Genomic DNA, 19,423 nt, shown 5'->3' on the forward strand with positions numbered 1-19,423 from the left:
TGCATATATACAGTGGAATACTACCCAGTCACAAAAAAAGAATGAAATAATGCCATTTGGAGCAACATGGAGGGACGTAGAGATTATCATAATAAGTAAAGTAAGTCAGACAGAGAAAGACAAACATCATAGAAGATCACAAACATGGAATACAATAAAAATGATACAAAAGAATTTACTCGCAAAACAGAAACAGACTCAAAGATTTCAAAACTTATGGTTACCAAAGGGGAAACATTGGGAGAACAGATAAATTAAGAGTTTGGGATTGACATATACACACTACTATATACAAAATAGATAAGTAACAAGGACCTGCTGTATAGCACAGGGAAATTTACTCAATACTGTGTAATAAAAAAAAGGAATGGATATATGTATATATATAACTGATTCATTTTGCTGTACACTTGCAACTAATACAACAATGGAAGTCAACTATACTCCAATAAAATTTTTAAAAGCGATTGAGTAGAATGACGCACTGGTCTTGACTTGCTATATAATTATAGCACCAAGGGCTCTGGAATCTCACTGCTTCTATCACTCTTAGCTGTGCAACCTTGTGAAAACTGCTAGACATCTTAGTGTGTCCATTTTGTACTTGTAAAAAAAGGGGGAGGGGATACTAATCATACATCATAGGATTATCGGGAGGATTAAGTGAACTGATAGATGTAAAAGGCTTACAAGATTTCTTGGTCAATGAATATTAGTTGCTAATGCTGTTATTTTTTTACATTTATTTTTATCAGGGTATAGTTTATTTACAGTGTTGAGTCAATTTCTGCTGTATAGCATAGTGACCCGTTCCTACACATATATATTCTTTTCCTCATATTATCTTCCATCATGTTCTATCCCAAGAGACTGGATATACTCCCCTGCGCTATACAGTAGGACCTCATTGCTTATCCATCCTAAATGTAATAGTTTGCAGCTACTAACCCCAAACTCCCCGCCCATCCCACTCCCTCCTCCCTCTCCCTTGGCAACCACAAGTTTGCTCTCTATGTCTGTGAGTCTGTTTCTATTTTGTGGATAGGTTCATTTCTGCCATATTTGCTGTTATTTTTTTATTATCATTATGATTTCACTACTGCCATCATTACCTTCCATTCCAGCAAGGGGATTCTCCTCCTGTAAAACACATTTACATTTGTTGCTATCCCAGAGCATGTCAATAGGACAGAGTTTCTTGGAATGAGAACATCTAGGAAAAGAAAACAATAAATCAGATTTTAAAGCTTTCAAGGGTAATGATACCTTTGGAACACTTTTTTTAAATGATGAATACATTTCTGAGTGGAGAACAGTTAAGGAGCTTAATTCATACTTATGAATTGCATGTTATTAGACTGTAATTCTGTAATTACAAATAGTCTCAGTGGAAACCTTTGGAAACTTAAAACTGCAATTTTGGAAAGTGATAATCTCTTTAAGAGGACTGGTGTTAAAGCTATGCAAATTAGCTGTCAAAAGAGCTTATTTACCAAAAGGAAACAGTGTTCTAACACAGCTCCTAAGCATTATCTTCTTTAAGATGGAGATAAGAACGTTGGCTAGGACAGCAGAGGCAGGCTGAGGATAAATGTTCCTTTGACATGAGCTTTCTTTTCTGTTTGACTAACGTAAAACCACCAGCTCACTCTTTCACTCACTATTAACAAAGGGCGTTTCCTCCTTTCCTTTTGCAAGATCTAAGATCTTGCAAGATCTTACTTTCTATTTTTATTTAGTGATTGCACTTCGCCCTTTATTTGTTTCTCTATATTAACCCCCCCATAAACGGTTCTCACTGTTGATTTCCGAACACTTCAGGGCGTCATGATTTGTCTCATAAAGAACTACAAAATGCTCAAAAGAAAAACTCCGAGTCAAATTAATTTTAAGTCATTTTCATTTAAAGTAAGACCTCCCATTTGGTAATCATAGGAGGAGGGGTTAAAAAAATGCCCAAATCAGATGCTGATAGCTCTGCCACTCCCCAGTGACTCCAGCAACCATTCCCCTCTGCCTTCCCCAAATTTGGGGACTTTAATATACAAACAGCCTGAAATGAGTTTTACCTAATGCTTGTTCTGGAATGAGGGACCATATGCCAAATTTGAGACTGGAGTTTAACAACTGCATTGGGCTATGTGTATTAAGAAGGAAGGTGCCCACGAGTTGACATGCTGAGTTCATAAGTGCTGAGTTTTTTGGGGTTTTTTTGGCCCTATTGCAATACACCTGTCACACCTAATAAAACATATATTTGCCAAACAGTTATTACCCTTCGATCTGGGTTAGAAGCTAAAAGATGAAACGCTGGAAGAGAGAGTGATGACTCCGTGACTAATGAAGTCTTCTCCACACACAGCTTTAGCGAAGGCAAGAACAAGCATGATGAAGTATAGAAAAGGCTCACCCATCTTCTTCTGGGATCTGGATGGATCTTCTGATAATCGAGTAGGGATGATGAGGAGCTGTTGGCAAGCACTTACAACCTGTATGGTTGGCAACTTTAACAGGCACTAATTCAGGTACAGATGTCAAAGGCACTGATATCTCAAAGAGCTATAGCAGAGAGAGAGAGAGAACTGTCATGCATATACATATATTTTAAATTTCTACAGTGTATACATTTGCCCTTGTCCCTTACAGTAGTGACTTTAGCAAAGTTGTCCATTAAGAAGAGAATTAATAAGGATTGGGGCTGGCATGATGGAAAGAAGGCTGGGCTAACAGTCAGAGGACCAGAGTCTCAGTCAAGTTTATCGAGTATTTAAATTTGGTCAGATCTCTTAACTTCTTGGTGTCCCTAGCAGCCTTGTAAAATTGTCCTTTGCAAAGTGTAAGCTTGTAAAGGTGGTCCCTGCTCCTGCTTTAAGTCTGAGTGTAAGTTGTAAGGATTAAATGAAATTATAGCTATGAAGTTTCTTTGAGACCCTGGTGGACAGATGATTGTTCAAAGCTATTTACTTACCCATTCGCATACCATCTCCATTGAAGGGATAGAGTTTCCTATCTTTTGACCTTGGCCTTGGCCGTGTGATGCTTTGGTCGACAGGACATTAGCAGGCATGCCACAAGCACACACGTGAACTGTGCGTGCCTTCTGGGGCTTGTTTTCTCATGTGTTTGCTGTAGCCATGGAAAGATCGTACTCTGGGAGGTCTGCTGGTCTAGGGGGTGAGAGACACAGCACCAGACCTGGACTCGACCTGCAGCTTGTGTCAAGCCCAACTGAGCCCACTCTAAACGAACTGAATCTGCTACATGAATGTGGATAAATCCTTGCTGTCTGAAGCCACAATGTATCAGGCTGTTACTAGGCAGCATTACAGAGCAATAGCTGACTGATACAAGATCATCATGCCCAAACCAATGATTATGGGTAACGTGAATATCTTTCTATGGTTCCATATGTCAATCTTTTTATATTACTTCATTTACCCTTACAACAACATTATAGGGTGTTTTTAAATTACCTGCCCCCCTACCTCTATAGGTGAAGAAACAGATGTACAGAAAGTTTATATAACTTGCCTAAGGCAGGAGTTCCCGTCATGACTCAGCAAAAAGGAATCCGACTAGGAACCATGAGGTCGTGGGTTCGATCCCTGGTCTTGCTCAGTGCGTTAAGGATCCGGCGTTGCCATGAGCTGTGGTGATGCAGGTTGCAGACGTGGCTCGGATCTCGCGTTGCTGTGGCTGTGGTTGTGCTGTAGGCCCACAGCTGTAGCTCCAGTTCAACCCCTAGCCTGGGAACCTCCATACACTGCAGGTGCAGCCCTAAAAAGCAAAAACAAACAAACAAACAAAAACCAAACAAACTTGCCTAAGGCATATAACTATGGATTGGAAGAGTGGGGATTTGAACCCAATCAGTCCACTCTAGAGCCAGAAATATTTTGTTTGTTTTTGTTTTTTAGGGCTGCAGCCACGGCATACGGAGGTTCTCAGGCTAGGGGTCGAATTGGAGCTACAGCTGCCAGCCCACGTCACAGCCACAGCAACTCAGGATTCGAGCCACATCTTCGACCTACACCACAGCTCAAGGCAACGCCAGATCCATAACCCACTGAGCAAGGCCAGGGATTTGAACCTGTGTCCTCAAGGATCCTAATCGGGTTTGTTAACTGCTGAGCCAAGAAGGGAACTCCCAGAGAGAATATTCTTAATAATATGCTTTACTACTTTGGGGAATGAAATTGCTGTGACCAGAAGAAGATGGTATCTTGGCTAGTTAAATTTAGAAAAATATCAATTTCTTTCTTTCTAGAGTGGTTCCCTGATGGGTGGATAAATGTGAACTTGATTTTAATGTTCTGTCCATTCGATCACTATTCCATGTAGTCCTTCTACTACACAGAGTATTCATTGATTCGCTTAATTTCTAAGAGGTATTTCACTGAACAGTCCGTAACTTTGGGATGAGAGATAGTTTCTTTTTTTAAATGACTGAAATGTTCAAATATGCCCATTTGGAAGGAAAAACTGCTGCACACTTACACTTAAGCACATTCTTAAAAACTACTCATTTGTTGAGTACAGCAGTCAAAATAAAGTACTCAATTATCTAGTAATTGGAAACAATCCATTTAAGTTATGTTTATCCTGACCTTTCAATGTGTAATAGAACTTCCATGAGTCCAAGACAGTGTTTTTAGAATGTTTATTTTGCATGAACTTCATCGTCTTGCGAAATTTTTCAGCTATACTCTAGGGTATAACACGGTCGTGAACTAAAGCCTCTTACGTTATGCAAGCTCTGTTTCTATTGACAGTTGATGCGTGGTCATATTTATGTCGTTTTTTGTCCCCCAGATTGCCAAAAGGTAGAGGTCAGAATTTTTACAGTTCCAAGAGTCTCTTTCAAAAATTAGAAAAATAAACTACAGTTTAAGGGAATTTCTAGAGGTGGGGGGAAATTAAGGATACGTTAACCTAGTACGAAACATAGCAGCATTCCATCTTACCATTCAATTACGATAATTACCTAACGTGGGTATATCCAGTGCCTAAGTAATTTTATTGTAAGACTTCCTTGCATAATCATGAGACTAGATTGTGTAGGCAAATACAGACAATTAAATGAATATATCAACATGCATGAGAAATTTGCAACACAGAACCAAAAGGAATGTAGTTTGACTTACAGCTTTTTAATGCCTTTTCCTAAGTTTGTTATCACTGCTCTACACTGTGGCATTTATAATATTTTACAACAGTATGGTAGCGATAGAGAGAAGAGCTTATCTACTGAGCGAAAGGGGTTTTATAAGATGGAGAGGGAAGCATTATTCCTCTCGTGGGGACTGTAGGATGTTTTTCAAAGGTCTTTTATGCTAGATAGTCTCCAATTGCCCCTCCTGAGATCCCATCCTCTCTCCTTCCCTCCCCAAAGGGCTGTGTCCCACGACCCTGACCTTCATGGACCAGATCTATAGTCGCTCTTGCCTCGCCCACCCCCTTACTCCTTCTCCTCGGCCGGGTTAAAGGTTGGCAGTGGCTGCCACTCCTCCAGCCAGCCCAGCAGCCCTCTTCCCCACCTCCTTCTTGGGTTCCCCTAACCGCTCCATCCTCTTGCCTCTTCAGTCTAAGGGTGGGAACAGCTCCCCCTTCCGGCCAGCTCTGAGCACTTCACCAGCCCATCTGCCCGGACTCTGCTCACACCCTTCATGACACTCTTTTCAATCACTCCATTCGAACAACACAGAACCTAATGAGTCCATGAGTTAGAGCGGTTGTCTTTGGTCCTTTTAATGTCTGTTCTAGAAACTTCCACGTGATTTTTTGACCTTATATCATCAGAGAGACGGTAACTGACAAGGGATCAGACTCTGGAGTGACCCGGCTTTGAATCCCAGCTCTGCCACAAGTCCCCTCTCTGCGCCTCCATCTATCAGGGAAGACGATCAGCTACCCTTTTGGCTGGTTTCATGGGTTAAAGGCAATGACGCACATCAAGCATGGAGACAGCGCTGGGCAACAAGCTGAGCCGGAGCTGTCAGTGCGATCAGCGGCAGGGCTGATGTCCTCATACCTGTTTGGAAACATAGGAGGTGCTGGTGTTCACACACACAAGACTCTCTTCATTGCAGCAGCCGCCACACCGGAACACGTTCACGCAGGGAGGCTTGAAGAATGTGTCGGTGCTCCTGCCCACCTCGCTGGCCACCTCCACGCACGTCTCTCGAGGGCTGCACTGCGTCCTCTGCCATTCCTCATCTATAACTGCAGAGAGGAGCTCAGTGGGCCGGCAGAACCAACGGCCCTGACAGGCCCACGTGGGCCAGGGCGACACGGAACACCTTCTCATGTTTATCTCACTAGATGGGGGATTGGGGTCAGCCATTCAACCACATATTGTCTTCAGAACAATCCCGACCCAAATCTGTGTTCTTTTCTATTGATATGATACCTGCATAGACTAGAATTTTACTTTCCATTGGTGATGATCACCATGTCCTGTATAGAACTACATCGGTTGGAGATGATCTATGCACCTCAAGGTTCACTGCAGCTCATTTCACAATAGCCAAGACATGGAAGCCACCTAAATGTCTATCAGCAGGTGAAGAGATAAAGAAGATGTAGTGTATACATACAATGGAATATTACTCAGCCATAAACAGAATGAAATATTGTCATTTGTAGCAACACGGAAGGACCTAGAGATTACCATAATAAGCCAGACAAATATCATATGATATGACTTATCGGTGGAGTCTAATAAAAAAATGATACAAATGAACCTATTTACAAAACAGAAACAGACTCAAAGATTTTGCAATCAAACTTATGGTTTCCAAAGGGGAAACGTGGGAGTGGGGGGAGGGATACATTAGGCGGTGGGTCAGGAGTGACATATACACACTACTTTATATAAAATAGATAAGTAAAAGGACCTACTGTATAGCACAGGGAAATCTACTCAATACTGTGTGGTAACCTGTATGGGAAAATAATGTGAATAGGACTATGAATATGTATCTGTATAACTGAATCTCTTTGCTGTACACCTGAAACTAACACACTTTAAATCAACTACACTCAAAATTTTTAAAAATAACCACATCAGGTACATGCAGAGAGGCTGCCTAATAAGGAAGTAAATGGATGCACGTAAAGCAATAACATGTAAGCACTATTTACTAAGCAATTGACATAGCATTTCTTCTTGAAGCCAGCTGCAGGTAGGTTTCAGCACCATCAAGAAATCCGTTTCTGTTGGTTCCTTAAGTACCTACTGTAGGATTCAAACCTGGCAAATACATAAACGAAAATTTAAGTGGAACTAATCTTTCCTCGAGTCAGAATTTTCTCATTTGCAAATGCCTGATACCGATGTTTCTACAAAATGATGAAAGAAGGGGTTCATTTTGATGAAAGGAGCAATATTCTGGCCATTCTAGCTAACTTGTGAGAAACAAGAAAAAGAAGCCTCTGGGAATAAAAACAAGATTATATGCAATCTTGTTAAAATAGCACTTGCTTTTCTCTCATAGTTTATTGTTTTAATTAGATTTTTTTTGTGTGTGTGTCTCTTCTGGGACCGCTCCCACGGCATATGGAGATTCCCAGGCTAGGGGTCAAATTGGAGCTGTAGCCGCTGGCCTACGCCACAGCCACAGCAACGCAGGATCCGAGCTGCATTTGCGACCTACACCACAGTTCACAGCAACGCCGGATCTTTAACCCACTGAGCAAGGTCAGGGATCGAACCCGAAACCTCCTGGTTTCCAGTCGGCTTCGTTAACTACTGAGCCACGACGGGAACTCCTTAATTAGATCTTGATACTTTGATACTTAACAGTTGCACAGCCTTTCTGTGGATATTTTTGAGAAATGATTCAATTTTATGATAAAGACAACATTTCAAAGACTTAGTTTGCCATGGAATTGGAGACTTGATTATACGTGGGGCAGGGGTGGTGAAATTCCTTGGTGGTTGGCTGCTTCTAAACTGACCCTCTGTGTTGGCTGCCTCCTGGTGTTCACACCCTTGTGTAATCCCCTCCTCTCTGTGTGGGCTCGACCTAGTGACCTGATTCTTAGGAAGAGAATACAGCAAGAGTGATGGGATGTGACTTCCATGACTAGGTTAAGAGAGACTGTGATTTCCATCTTGCTAACAGTCTCCATCTGTTGCTGGCACCCTCTCTTGCCTCCTCGGCTTGCAAGCTTTGATGCTGCGAGCTGCCACGTTGGAAAGGCCCACATGGTAGGGAACTGAGGGTGGCCTCTATCCAACTGCCAGTGAGGAGCTGGGACCCTCAGTCCAACAGCCTGTGAACTGAATCCTGCTGACAACCTGTGAGTAAACTTGGAAGCACATCTGGCCCCAACTGAACCTTGAGATGATGCCTTCAGCCCTAGCTGATACTTTGCAGCCTCTGGAGAGACTCTGAAAGAAGGACATCAATTAAGGTCACACCTGCATTTCTGACCCAGGAGACCGTGAGATAAAAAGCGCTGTCTGGGGGAGTTCCCATTGTGGCGCAGCATTAGTGAACCCAACTAGTATCCGTGGGGAGGAAGGCTCAATCCCTGGCTTTGTTCGGCAGGTCAAAGGATCTGGTGTTGCCATGAGCTGTGGGTTAAGCTATGGATGGATCTGGTGTTGCCATGGCTGTGGTATAGGCTGACAGCTGTAGCTCTGATTCGACCGCTAGCCTGGGAACTTCCATATGCCATGGGGGTGGCCCTAAAAAGAAAAAAAAAAAACCACTATATGGGAGTTCCTGCTGTGGCACAGTGGGTTAAGAATCTGACTGCAGTGGCTTGGGTGGCTGCGGAGGCTGCGGGTTCAATCCCTGGCCCTGCGCAGTGGGTTAAAGGATCTGGCATTGATGTAGCTGTGGCACAAGCCACAGCTGAAGCTCGGGCTCAATCCCTAGCCCGGGAACTTCCATATGCCTCAGGTATGGCCATAAAAACAAACAAACAAACAAACAACACTGCTGTCTGAAGCAGCTAAGTTTTGGGGTAATGTGTTAAACCACAATAGATAACCTCCTCTCCATTTTTCGCCCGTCTTGAAAAATATGTAATTGGTTTCTGCCAAGATTCTGAATTCCTGTGTATATATAAACACATTTCCACTAGAAAAGACAGAACATTTTTCTGAAGTGTACAGATAAAATATCATTGTTGCCAAGGGGGAGGGGGAGGGCGTGGGATGGACCGGGAATCTGGGGTTCATAGATGCACACTATTGCAGGTGGAATGGATGAGCAATGAGATCCCGCTGTATAGCACTGGGAACTCTATCTAGTCAGTTATGATGGAGCAGGATGGAGGATAATGGGAGAAAAAGAATGTATATATGTATGTGTGACTGGGTCCCTTTGCTGTACAGCAGAAAATTTACAAAGCACTGTAAACCAACTACAGTGGAAGAAATAAAAATCATTATAAATGAAAAAAAATACTATTGTTACAGAGCTGATGTTAGTCTAAATTATTCCCTTAGAACATCTTTTCCACAGTCTTCTTCCTTCCCCCCTGCAAATCTCAAATTTCTTCATATATAGCTTCACTGATCACTGAAAACACAAAATATAAGATGGTTGGCCAGCTGAAAAGCCCTGCATACATTTTACAATTTACCAAAACTTTTTTTTCATATTAAAATCTTCCATCCTAAGAAACTCCTTACAACCTCTGATTATAAAAAATTGGAAAAAAAATCTGATGATGAGTATTTATTTAAAGACCCTGAAGGTTGTAAACATGAGAGAGAAATTACCCAAGTGGGTGTTAATAGGAGTATTCCTGAGTTCACTATATTAATCATAAATCCTGAAAAAAAAGTAATCAACTCAGAAAAACATTTCCTGTTTAAAATTCTACTTAAATGTTGCTTTCCCTTTGTTTTTTAATAAAACTAAGGTTTGAAAAATTGGAGTAGTAAGATTTTTATTTATTTATTTATTTTTTGGTCTTTTTCTAGGGCCGCTCCCACGGCATATGGAGGTCCCCAAGGCTAGGGGTCGAATCGGAGCTGTAGCCACTACACCACTGCCACAGCAACGCGGGATCCGAGCCGCGTCTGCAACCTACACCACAGGTCACAGCAATGCTGGATCCTTAACCCAATGCTGGATCCTTAACCCACTGAGCAAGTCCAGGGATCAAACCCGCAACCTCATGGTTCCTAGTCAGATTCGTTAACCACTGCGCCACGATAGGAACTCCTGGAGCAGTAAGATTTTAAGCAACACTGTAGCGAACAATGACCCAGGCCACTGATTAAACGCTTCCTAACTCTACTTTCTTTCCTTCTGCCCAGCAGGACTGCCCCGTCTCAGGGAATTACCATGAAATCCATGCGGGAGAGTTGATAACAAATTATAATTGGGATGGCACTGTCACCAAGCAGGTCCCTGTGGGACTCCTTGGCACAAAAGCCTAGGTTCCCCATTGCTTTTTAGGAAAGAGGCCTCTTTGAGTTTCCCTGAGTTCAAACAGCTGCTAATCAGGGAAGGGAGGGGATGCAGAGACCAGGGAGGAGCCGGCAAGAGATAATGGGGCAGCCCCTTGGGGCAGGGTCCTGGTTCCTCCTCAAGGAATATAGATACCACTATCTTTGAGTCTTTCTGCAGAACTAAACCCCCAATACATGGAAGATGTTAATGAAGCATTCTTCATTCCGGAAAGAAGACTGACAGACCACTAAACACCAGCTTTGAAAGCCAGTGCAAGCTTGCCTCTACCCTGATCCTTATCTGGGGCCCCCATTTTCCCCTCCCTAACTATAAAACCACCGCCCAAACTCTCCCAATGGGGGGGGGGGCACAGTCTTTAGGGCATCCGCCTGCTGCGACCCCTCTGCTTGGCAAAGCAATAAAGCTATCTTTTTCCTCCTTCACCCAAAACTCTGTCTCCACGTTTCTACTGGGCACTGGCGGACAGAAGCCGAGTTTTGGCAACAACGCCCCAATTTGATTATTGGCTGCTTCTAACTTAGTAAATAGCTTTAAACGTTTTTCCAGGTAATTAGGGTGGCAAATTCCACATTATTCATGGGTTTTGTTGTTACTGTTATTGTTTGGTTGCACCTGCAACCTGTGGAAGTTCCCAGACCCCCTGAACTCGCACCACAGCAGTGACAATGCCAGATCCTTAACCTGCTAGGCCACCAGGGAACTCTGATACTATTTACGTTTAAAAAAATAATTTTTAAAACTTTATGATTACCTCCTTAGAAAATGTCAATGTCAACATCACTGATTGATTTCTTTTTTTATCACCTTGTCTTGGTTTTCTGGTAATATATCTCCTTGTCCACAGAGTATGTCCAGGCTTGCCTTACACCTTCAGACAGGCCAGATGAGGTCTGATTCCTTCACTACCACGAAGGCCATGCTAACTCACCATATAGAAACAACTAGAGCTTCAAACCTCTGGCTAAACTGTGTTCTATGCCATGGTTGCGACCATCTCAAATCATTTAGTTGGACACATGCACACCAAACACCTTCATATGCGTGCCCCAGTGCTGCCGAGGGATTTAGCCCACACACCCTTCCCCGCGACAACAGAGCCTGTGCAGCAACTTCACCCTTTTACAAACGGAGGAAAATGGGAGGTCCCACTGTGGCACAGTGGAAACGTATCCAACTAGGAACCATGAAGTTGCAGGTTCGATCCCTGGCCTCACTCAGTGGGTTAAGGAACTGGCGTTGCAGTGAGCTGTGATGTAGGTCGCAGACTCAGCTTGGATCCCACATGGCTGTGGTGCAGGCTGGTGGCCGTAGCTCCAATGGGACCCCTAGCCTGGGAACCTCCATAGGCCTCGTGTGTGGCCCTAAAAAGCAAAAAAAAAAAAAAAAAAAAGGAAGAAAATGAAGATACCACTATAGAGAACGAAAAGAATGATTTTGGCTCAGCAGTCAATTTGAATTATGCAGTAGAAATAATCCGATACCAGGCAATCATATGTTAATTAAATATAAAATGCTAGATCATCAACACAATGGTAGCTTCTTATGCTGTTTTGATATGTAATCAAAAAAGCTAAATGCTGCAGAGTTCCCTGGTGGTCTAGTGGTTAAGAATCAGCGCTTTCACCACTGAGATGAACTGAGATCCCACATCAAGCCAAGTGCTGTGGCCAAAAAAAAAAAAAAAAAAAAAAAAACCCAATCAACCAAACAAAAAAAAGCTAAATGCCTAACTGGAGGCCACACAACCATATTTGGTAAGCATTTCATTCATTATGGCATAGAACACATCGATAATGCTTATCTTATAAAGAACTTCCAAAACAAACGACTAGGGAATAGTCATTCCTTTTATTTCAAATCATGGTATTTTCAAATCCAGAGTAGAGATTCTTTTGTCCAAAGAATTTCCCCCTCCATTACGCTCCTAGTAATACCAGTATGCATTATTCCGACTCTGCTTCTAACTTCTACTTTTCATTTTTACTTAAAAAAAAAAAATCTCAAGATTTTGAAGACAAAAAAGCTATACCTAATCTTTGGGTTTTTATCCATGTATGTATGGCCATACAATACTCCTTGTTAATGAATATTCTGATTGATTGATCGATTAATTGATTGGTGCCTGAGAGGTGAGGAAGTTCCTGGGGCCAGGGATCCAGGGATCGAACTTGCACCACAGCAGAGACCCAAGCCGCAGCAGCGACAATGCTGGATCCTTAATCACTAGACCTCCAGAGGACTCCCAGGCTGTTTTATTTTTTAAGTAAACTCAATTACTTTTTTTCTATTAAGAACAATCTGGGAGCTCCCACTGTGGTACAGCAGAGACGAATCCAATTAGAATTCACGAGGATGCAGGTTGGATCCCTGGCCTTGCTTAGTGGATGAGGGATTCGGCTTTGCCCCGAGCTGTGGTGTAGGTCGCAGATGCGGCTCTTATCCCACGTTGCTGTGGCTGTGGTATAGGCCGGCAGGTGTAGCTCTGATTCAACCCCTAGACTGTGAACCTCCATATGCCGTGGGTTTGGCCCTAAAAAGACAAAATCAATCATTTTGATTTTATTTCTTTGTGGCGTAAACACAGGAAACCAGGATGCTCCAGCAACACCAAAGCTATGAAATCAACGACCCCCTTTTCTTCTCCCTGACGAGTGCCCGTCCTACTCAAACTTTTAGAAGAAGCTGGTGCATTTGGTACGGACAAAGGGCAAGGATTGGCCTCCACACATACACACCTACCTTTCAGTGTCTCTATGTCATAGAAAGTGGCCGCAAACCTGGTGGCGCGGTGGGATGCTGAGCGAGAGTCTGCACTCGCCAGACTTTTGACCTTCAGTCGGCATCTCCACAGCTTCCAGTCCTCGAAGTGTGTGATCTGCAGCAGCTCCTCCAAACCCGAAGCCGCCCTAATCTGCTGCTCAGATCGTTCCAACATCGACCGCGATGCCCGCTTAAAGCCAAACAGAAATCCTGGTTTAAAAGCAAGTTACTCAAAAGAAGAGAATGTATATAGGTGTGTAAGCTACTTTCCTGTACAAAGGAAATTAGTACAACATTGCAAATCAACTATATTGTAATACAATATATATTAAAATTTTTTTAATTTAAAAAAGCAAGTTACTTAAGTTCTAGTTTGTCTTAATAATGTGCATTGCTAATGCTTACGACCGTAAGTAGAGCTAAAAAGAAATTAGATGATTCACATGGACATGGGTACCCAGGAAAAATAACATCCAGTGTTTTTTTTTTTTTTTTTAGTGGCTGAACCCAGGGCATATGGAGGTGCCCCGGCCAGGGACTGAATCTGAGCCACAGCTGTGACCTATGCCACAGCTGCAGCAATGCCAGATCCTTTAACCCAGGTGCCGGGCCAGGGATCAAGCCTGCACTTCTGCAACGACCCAAGCCACTGCAATTGGGTTTTTAACCCACTGTGCCACAGTGGGAACTCCTGAATGGCGAACTTTTAAATGATCCGTCCACATCCTAACCCCCAGAACCTGTAAATACAACGTTCTTTGGGAAAAGGATCTTTGCAGCTGTCATGAAGTTAACATCTTGAGATGAGGTCATCCTGGGTTACCTAAGTGGGTCTTAAATACAAAGACAAGCATCCTTATAAAAGATAGAAGAAGGGAAGACAGACACAGAGGAGAAGGATTTGTGAAGATGGAGATGGAGACTAAAATAATGCAGCCACAAGCCAGGGTCACCTGAAGCCACCAGAAGGTGGAAGACAAAGGAATGATTTGTTTCAAGAGCCGCTTGTGGGCAGATGGCTCTGCTGACACTTTGATTTTACAAGTGGATTCCAGAACTATGAGAAAATAAACTTCTGTTGTCTTATCCCACAGCAACAATTTCTGCTGGTAATTCAGTATGTCAGCCACTGGAAATTAATATAGATGTTTAAATCATACTATTTTGTGACAGGAGCCAATGACAATTGTTTCCATCTGTTATTTATTTGAGACACTGACCCACAAAGTCTTGGGGACCCTACCTACAGTCACACAGATTTTAAAACCCTGATAACCTGAACTTGCTGACTTTCAACCCTCTGAACTTTTTCTTTTTAAGCCAGTTTACTGTTTCAAAGACATGACTTTTTTTCCTGAGAAAATATACTTCTAGAGGTTTTTTTGTTTTTTGTTTTTTTCTATTTGCCTTTTTTTTTTTTTGGCCAGGGCATGTAGCTGCTTGATGTAGGATCTCAGCTCCCAGACCAGAGATTGAACTTGGGCCCCAGGGGTGAAAGTGCTAAATCCTAACTACTAGACCCCCAGGGAACGCCCCATTTCTAGAGTTTATGTTGAAAATTTGCTTTCCACACAGTGGCACAAACTGTACTGGCTGATATGCCACATGGATTTATGAGAAAAAAAATACCTGGCCATAAAAGATTTTCAGTATGTAGCCAAACTCTTCGAAATTAGGGGCTTGGTTATATAATGACATATGCATACTATGAATACTATGTGATCATCAAAACCAACAATATAGGTGTATATTGGGACAGAATGAATTGAGCTCCTCCCTGGAATATGCTGGAGAAATGAAAAGGTATGGCTAGGGACCTGGATTTTCTCCTGCTGGGCCTGCGGATACTGGGTTTAGGTTTTGCTGTGTGGTTTGCATCTGCGCACTGAGGATGGTTTTTTAGAGCTGGGGTGAGGGAGGGGAGGGAGGGAAGGGTCGGTATGGCTGCAGGATGGTGCTGGGAGAGGAAGGTGGAGGGAGAGGTGAAAGTCAGCTGCCTGCTATGGGGGAGGGGCAGTAGGGTCAAACAAGCTGAGCCTGGGACTTGCAGGAAGCTTGGACGTCCTCCTCCGCTGCCCCTCAAAAACTTTAGTTAAATCTGCATCAATCATCAGCGATTTGGAAGTGGGATTTTTTTTTTTTTAAGATATGATGATGGATACTGGGAGTTGTCCAGAAGTGGATGCTCAGAAAAGCAACTGTGGCCCTAGCCATGTGTGATAGCTATGCTACCTCTTAAAAATTATTTGTGTGTAATGTACATCATATATACATACATATAGGTAACCACTGTTTAAGCGTATGTACCAAATTTATATATATATATATGTAATATCTGGAGGAATATACAAACAATGGTTAATTCTCTAGATCAAGGGTTGTCATACTAAAGGCCCCTTGACCTAACTCAGTCTGCTGCCTGCCTGTTTTTTGCTTTTTTTTTTTTTTTTTTTTTTTTGCTTTTTAGGTCTGCAACCCCGGCATGTGGAAGTTCCCAGGCTAGTGGTTGAATCAGAGCTGCAGCTGCCGGCCTACACCACAGCCACAGCAACATAGGACTGAGCCGCGTCTTCAACCTACACCACAGCTCATGGCAATGCCGGATCCCTGACCCACTGAGCAAGGCCAGGGACCAAACCCACATCCTCATGGATGCTAGTTGGATTTGCTTCTGCTGTGCCACAGTGGGAACTCTGTGGCTGTCTGTTTTTATAAATTTTTATTGGAACACAGCCATGTCCATTCATTTACATATCGTCTATGACTGCCTTTATTCTATAATGGGAGAGTTGAGAAAATGCAATAGACACACCAGTTTCAATCTGAGGCCACTCATCTTTTTTTTTCTTTTCAAAAAAATTCTTTCTCAGTCACTGCAGTTTTCATTATTCCATGTATATATTGTTTCTATTCTTCCTGTCGAAGAGTTATATATATATTGGAGCCTTTTCATGATCTTACATGTGCTTTCCATATTTTTCCCCCTCCATCTGTTTTTAATGTGTGACAGATAAATTAATTGGTTCCTCTTCTCAATCACCATTTCTTCAGTTGTGTGAGTCTAGAGTTTAAGTTTTTAATTTTGGTTACCATATTTCTAATTTCAAATATGTCTGCTTCATTATCCTTCCCATCTGCTTTTTGTTTCATTTCCTCATTTTTCTTTCTTTTTTTTTTTTTTTTTTGGTCTTTTGAGGGCTGCATATGCTGGTTCCCAGGCGAGGGGTCGAATTAGAGCTGTAGTCACCAGCCTACGCCACAGCCACAGCAATACCAGATCCGAGCCGAGTCTGCGACCTACACCACAGCTCACGGCAACGTCAGATCCTTAACCCACTGAGCGAGGCCAGGGATTGAACCTGCGTCCTCATGGTTACTAGTCAGATTCATTTCTGCTGAGCCACAACAGGAACTCCTCATTTCTCATTTTTATTTTGTGCATATGATTCCTTTATCTCTTTAAAGGTCCTAAATACATGTCAGCATTTCTTCAAGTTGCTTTATATTTTAACTTCATATATATGATTTGTTTCCTGATTATTCTTTTTATTGGTTTTCTCAGTAATAACTGCCTCTATGTGCTTTCAAGTTTTGGTTAGTAGTTTTACCTTCATCAAGCAATTCATTTTTCTTTCTCACCATTTGAAGGTTTCTGGTTGCCCCCCCTGACTCCCAGGGCCCTGAATCCAGAATCCTGTTGAATATTTATGACTCAAGGATCAGCTTAGCTCAAGTCCTGGTTGCAAGGAAGTATCTGCCTTCTCCTCTGGCCCTAGGTAAGCAGTTTCATAGAAGACACAGCCCCGGCTCTTTCATGGCTCTGATGTGTTGCATTCACTGTGCTCATTACCCACGGGAGCTGAACTCTTGGTGGCCTCTACCTTCCAGACTCAATGTCCATCCGTTCTGCAACTTCAGCTTTGCAGGTTTTTTAAAAAATGTTTTTTGACATCTCACTGACATATAATGTGGTATAAGTCTAAGGTAGACAACATGTTCATTTCTCTCTCTTTTTTTTTTTGCCTTTTCTGGGGCTGCTCCCGCGGCATATGGAGGTTCCCAGGCTAGGGGTCAAATCGGAGCTGTAGCGACCAGCCTACACCAGAGCCACAGCAACGCAGGATCCGAGCCGCGTCTGCAACCTACACCACAGCTCACGGCAACGCCGGATCCTTAACCCACTGAGCAAGGCCAGGGATCGAACCCGCAACCTCATGGTTCCTAGTCGGATTCGTTAACCACTGCACCACGACGGGAACTCCAACATGTTCATTTCTTCAGCTTCATGTTTTTGGTAGCATTTCTGCAAATGTTTGCCATCTACAGATGTTTCCCACCCTTTGATCACTTTTCCATTTTATCCATCATTACGGACTATAAACCATTTCAAGATGTGAATTTAGAAGGTCATCTTGCTTGGAAGTCCGGCTGCGGTGGGGGGTGGGGTGTGTGTGCGTGTGTATGTTTTTAAGAAAGGTGGGAAAATCTTGAACGTGTTTACGAGCTGAAGGAAAGAACCATCAGAGAGGAACAAGTGGAACAGATGCAGGAGAGAAGGCAGGGACTGAGAGGGGTTGGGGTGATGTAAGTTTGAATCAAGGTAATTTTCCAGGAACACCAAGCACAGGAAGCTTGAAGAACATAGACAAGGTTTGTGGAACAGGCATCCAATTTAAGGATCATGCCACAGCTGCTTTGCCTAAGAAATCTGGGGCTGAAATGGAATAATTACCAATCTCTCTAGCAATGCTGACATTCAGTGATGCACCATCAAGGCTCATTTTTCAATCATTTCTCTTTTCATGATTATTCATGAATAATCTCTTCCAGTTGGATGGTATAACTACTTCCTAGTCAATCTGCTCTTCGGAATAAAATTTTGTTACAACACTGTTTCCCCATGAAAATAATGAAAACAATCAAATAACTTTTGGCAACATTTTAAAAATTGTACTTGACCGAGAGGATTTTTATTTACTGAGGCAAATTTCATTCAGTACCCTCTATAACTACAGAATGATAAGGCTTCCTAGCTCTTACAGGTTTCAATTCAATCTCAGAAATGATTTTAAACTATCCAACCATGAGAGCTCAGGAGGAAATATTCAAACCCATGGATTGAATTAAAGCCACTGAACGGCTCATATGACTTACCTCATCATACAAAATGAAGTGTTTACTCAAGTGCGAGTTATTTAAACATACTTAAAGCATCATAATTTAAAATCTAGTTTGAAACAACTGAGAAATTGCTGATACTTATTTTGCCTTTACAAGTGGAGGTACTGAAAATTCAGAATAGACAGAAACCTGACAACTAATTCATTAAGGGGGGGGCGGGATATGCTTATACATTTATAAAGGATCAAGAATGGGTGTTTATTTCCAAGAGACTTTCTGCACTGGTTGATTCTTGTATAATTAATTTTATCTTATCTGCTTGGGCAAGACAAACATTAAAATTAAAAAGCATAACTATAGCCCCCCCATACATATTTAAACCGTTGATTTCAATGGTTTTAACCACCAAACATTTGCCAAGTCAGTGGCTCATAATTTCTTCGTAGTTTCTAATAGAAATGCTAATCAAAACTAAAATAATTAGAAAGCAGTCAGCAAGAGGAAGGAAGGGGAGCAGGGCTTAGATCTCTGCTTTTTGTTTCAGCAACATCTTTTCGTGTGCCTGTGGTTATTAATCCAAGACTGTTAGCAACTGCACTCCTAAATAACAAATCACTCTCTGCTGTCCTGGCTATACCACAAGCCAGTTTCTAAATTGTGAGGCTTAAGGTCTTTTTAACAAGATTTTACCATTGTTTAAATGGATCCTGCTTTCTCCGGTACAATATGAAAGATAGCCACTTCTCCTTTTGTTCATTTCTAGGTTCACACGGGGAGAACTCCGTAGCTCAAGCCCAGGCAGTAATCTAGGCCAAGTGTGACTAAGATGGCAGGCGAGATATTTGGACAAGTATGGTGGCTGGGTTTGTAGGAGGAATTTGGAAGAGGCCACATCATGGGGAAATCAAAGACTCCTCACAATCTGAACTCTCAACTTCCATGCCCTCTTCCTCCAAAAAATATCTAGTCAAGTAACACATTCAAAGAATGAACCAAAGGCATCATTTGGAAATATCAAGGAGCTCTAGTGAAAAAAAAAACAAACAGACAACAGCAGGAGGTTCACTTTGGTGGGGCACAGAGCAGGTCTGAGAGTGAGAGAG

The 19,423-nt window shown here is 42.4% G+C and overlaps 1 protein-coding gene across 1 annotated transcript in view; it reads right to left on the reverse strand.

Annotated features, from left to right (window-relative positions):
* The window catches only part of VEGFD (vascular endothelial growth factor D), a 40,670-nt gene that overhangs the window by 7,266 nt on the left and 13,981 nt on the right, over positions 1 to 19,423 (reverse strand). Inside the window, exons 2-5 of the mRNA XM_001928382.5 lie at positions 13,179 to 13,389; positions 6,032 to 6,222; positions 2,411 to 2,559; positions 1,113 to 1,213 (exon numbers count right to left, since the gene is read on the reverse strand). Of these exons, the coding sequence (XP_001928417.1) occupies positions 1,113 to 1,213; positions 2,411 to 2,559; positions 6,032 to 6,222; positions 13,179 to 13,389 (652 nt within the window). The remainder of the gene's footprint in view (positions 1 to 1,112; positions 1,214 to 2,410; positions 2,560 to 6,031; positions 6,223 to 13,178; positions 13,390 to 19,423) is intronic.

This window comes from Sus scrofa, chromosome X, assembly GCF_000003025.6.
Source record: "Sus scrofa isolate TJ Tabasco breed Duroc chromosome X, Sscrofa11.1, whole genome shotgun sequence".
Classification (NCBI taxonomy): domain Eukaryota; kingdom Metazoa; phylum Chordata; class Mammalia; order Artiodactyla; family Suidae; genus Sus; species Sus scrofa.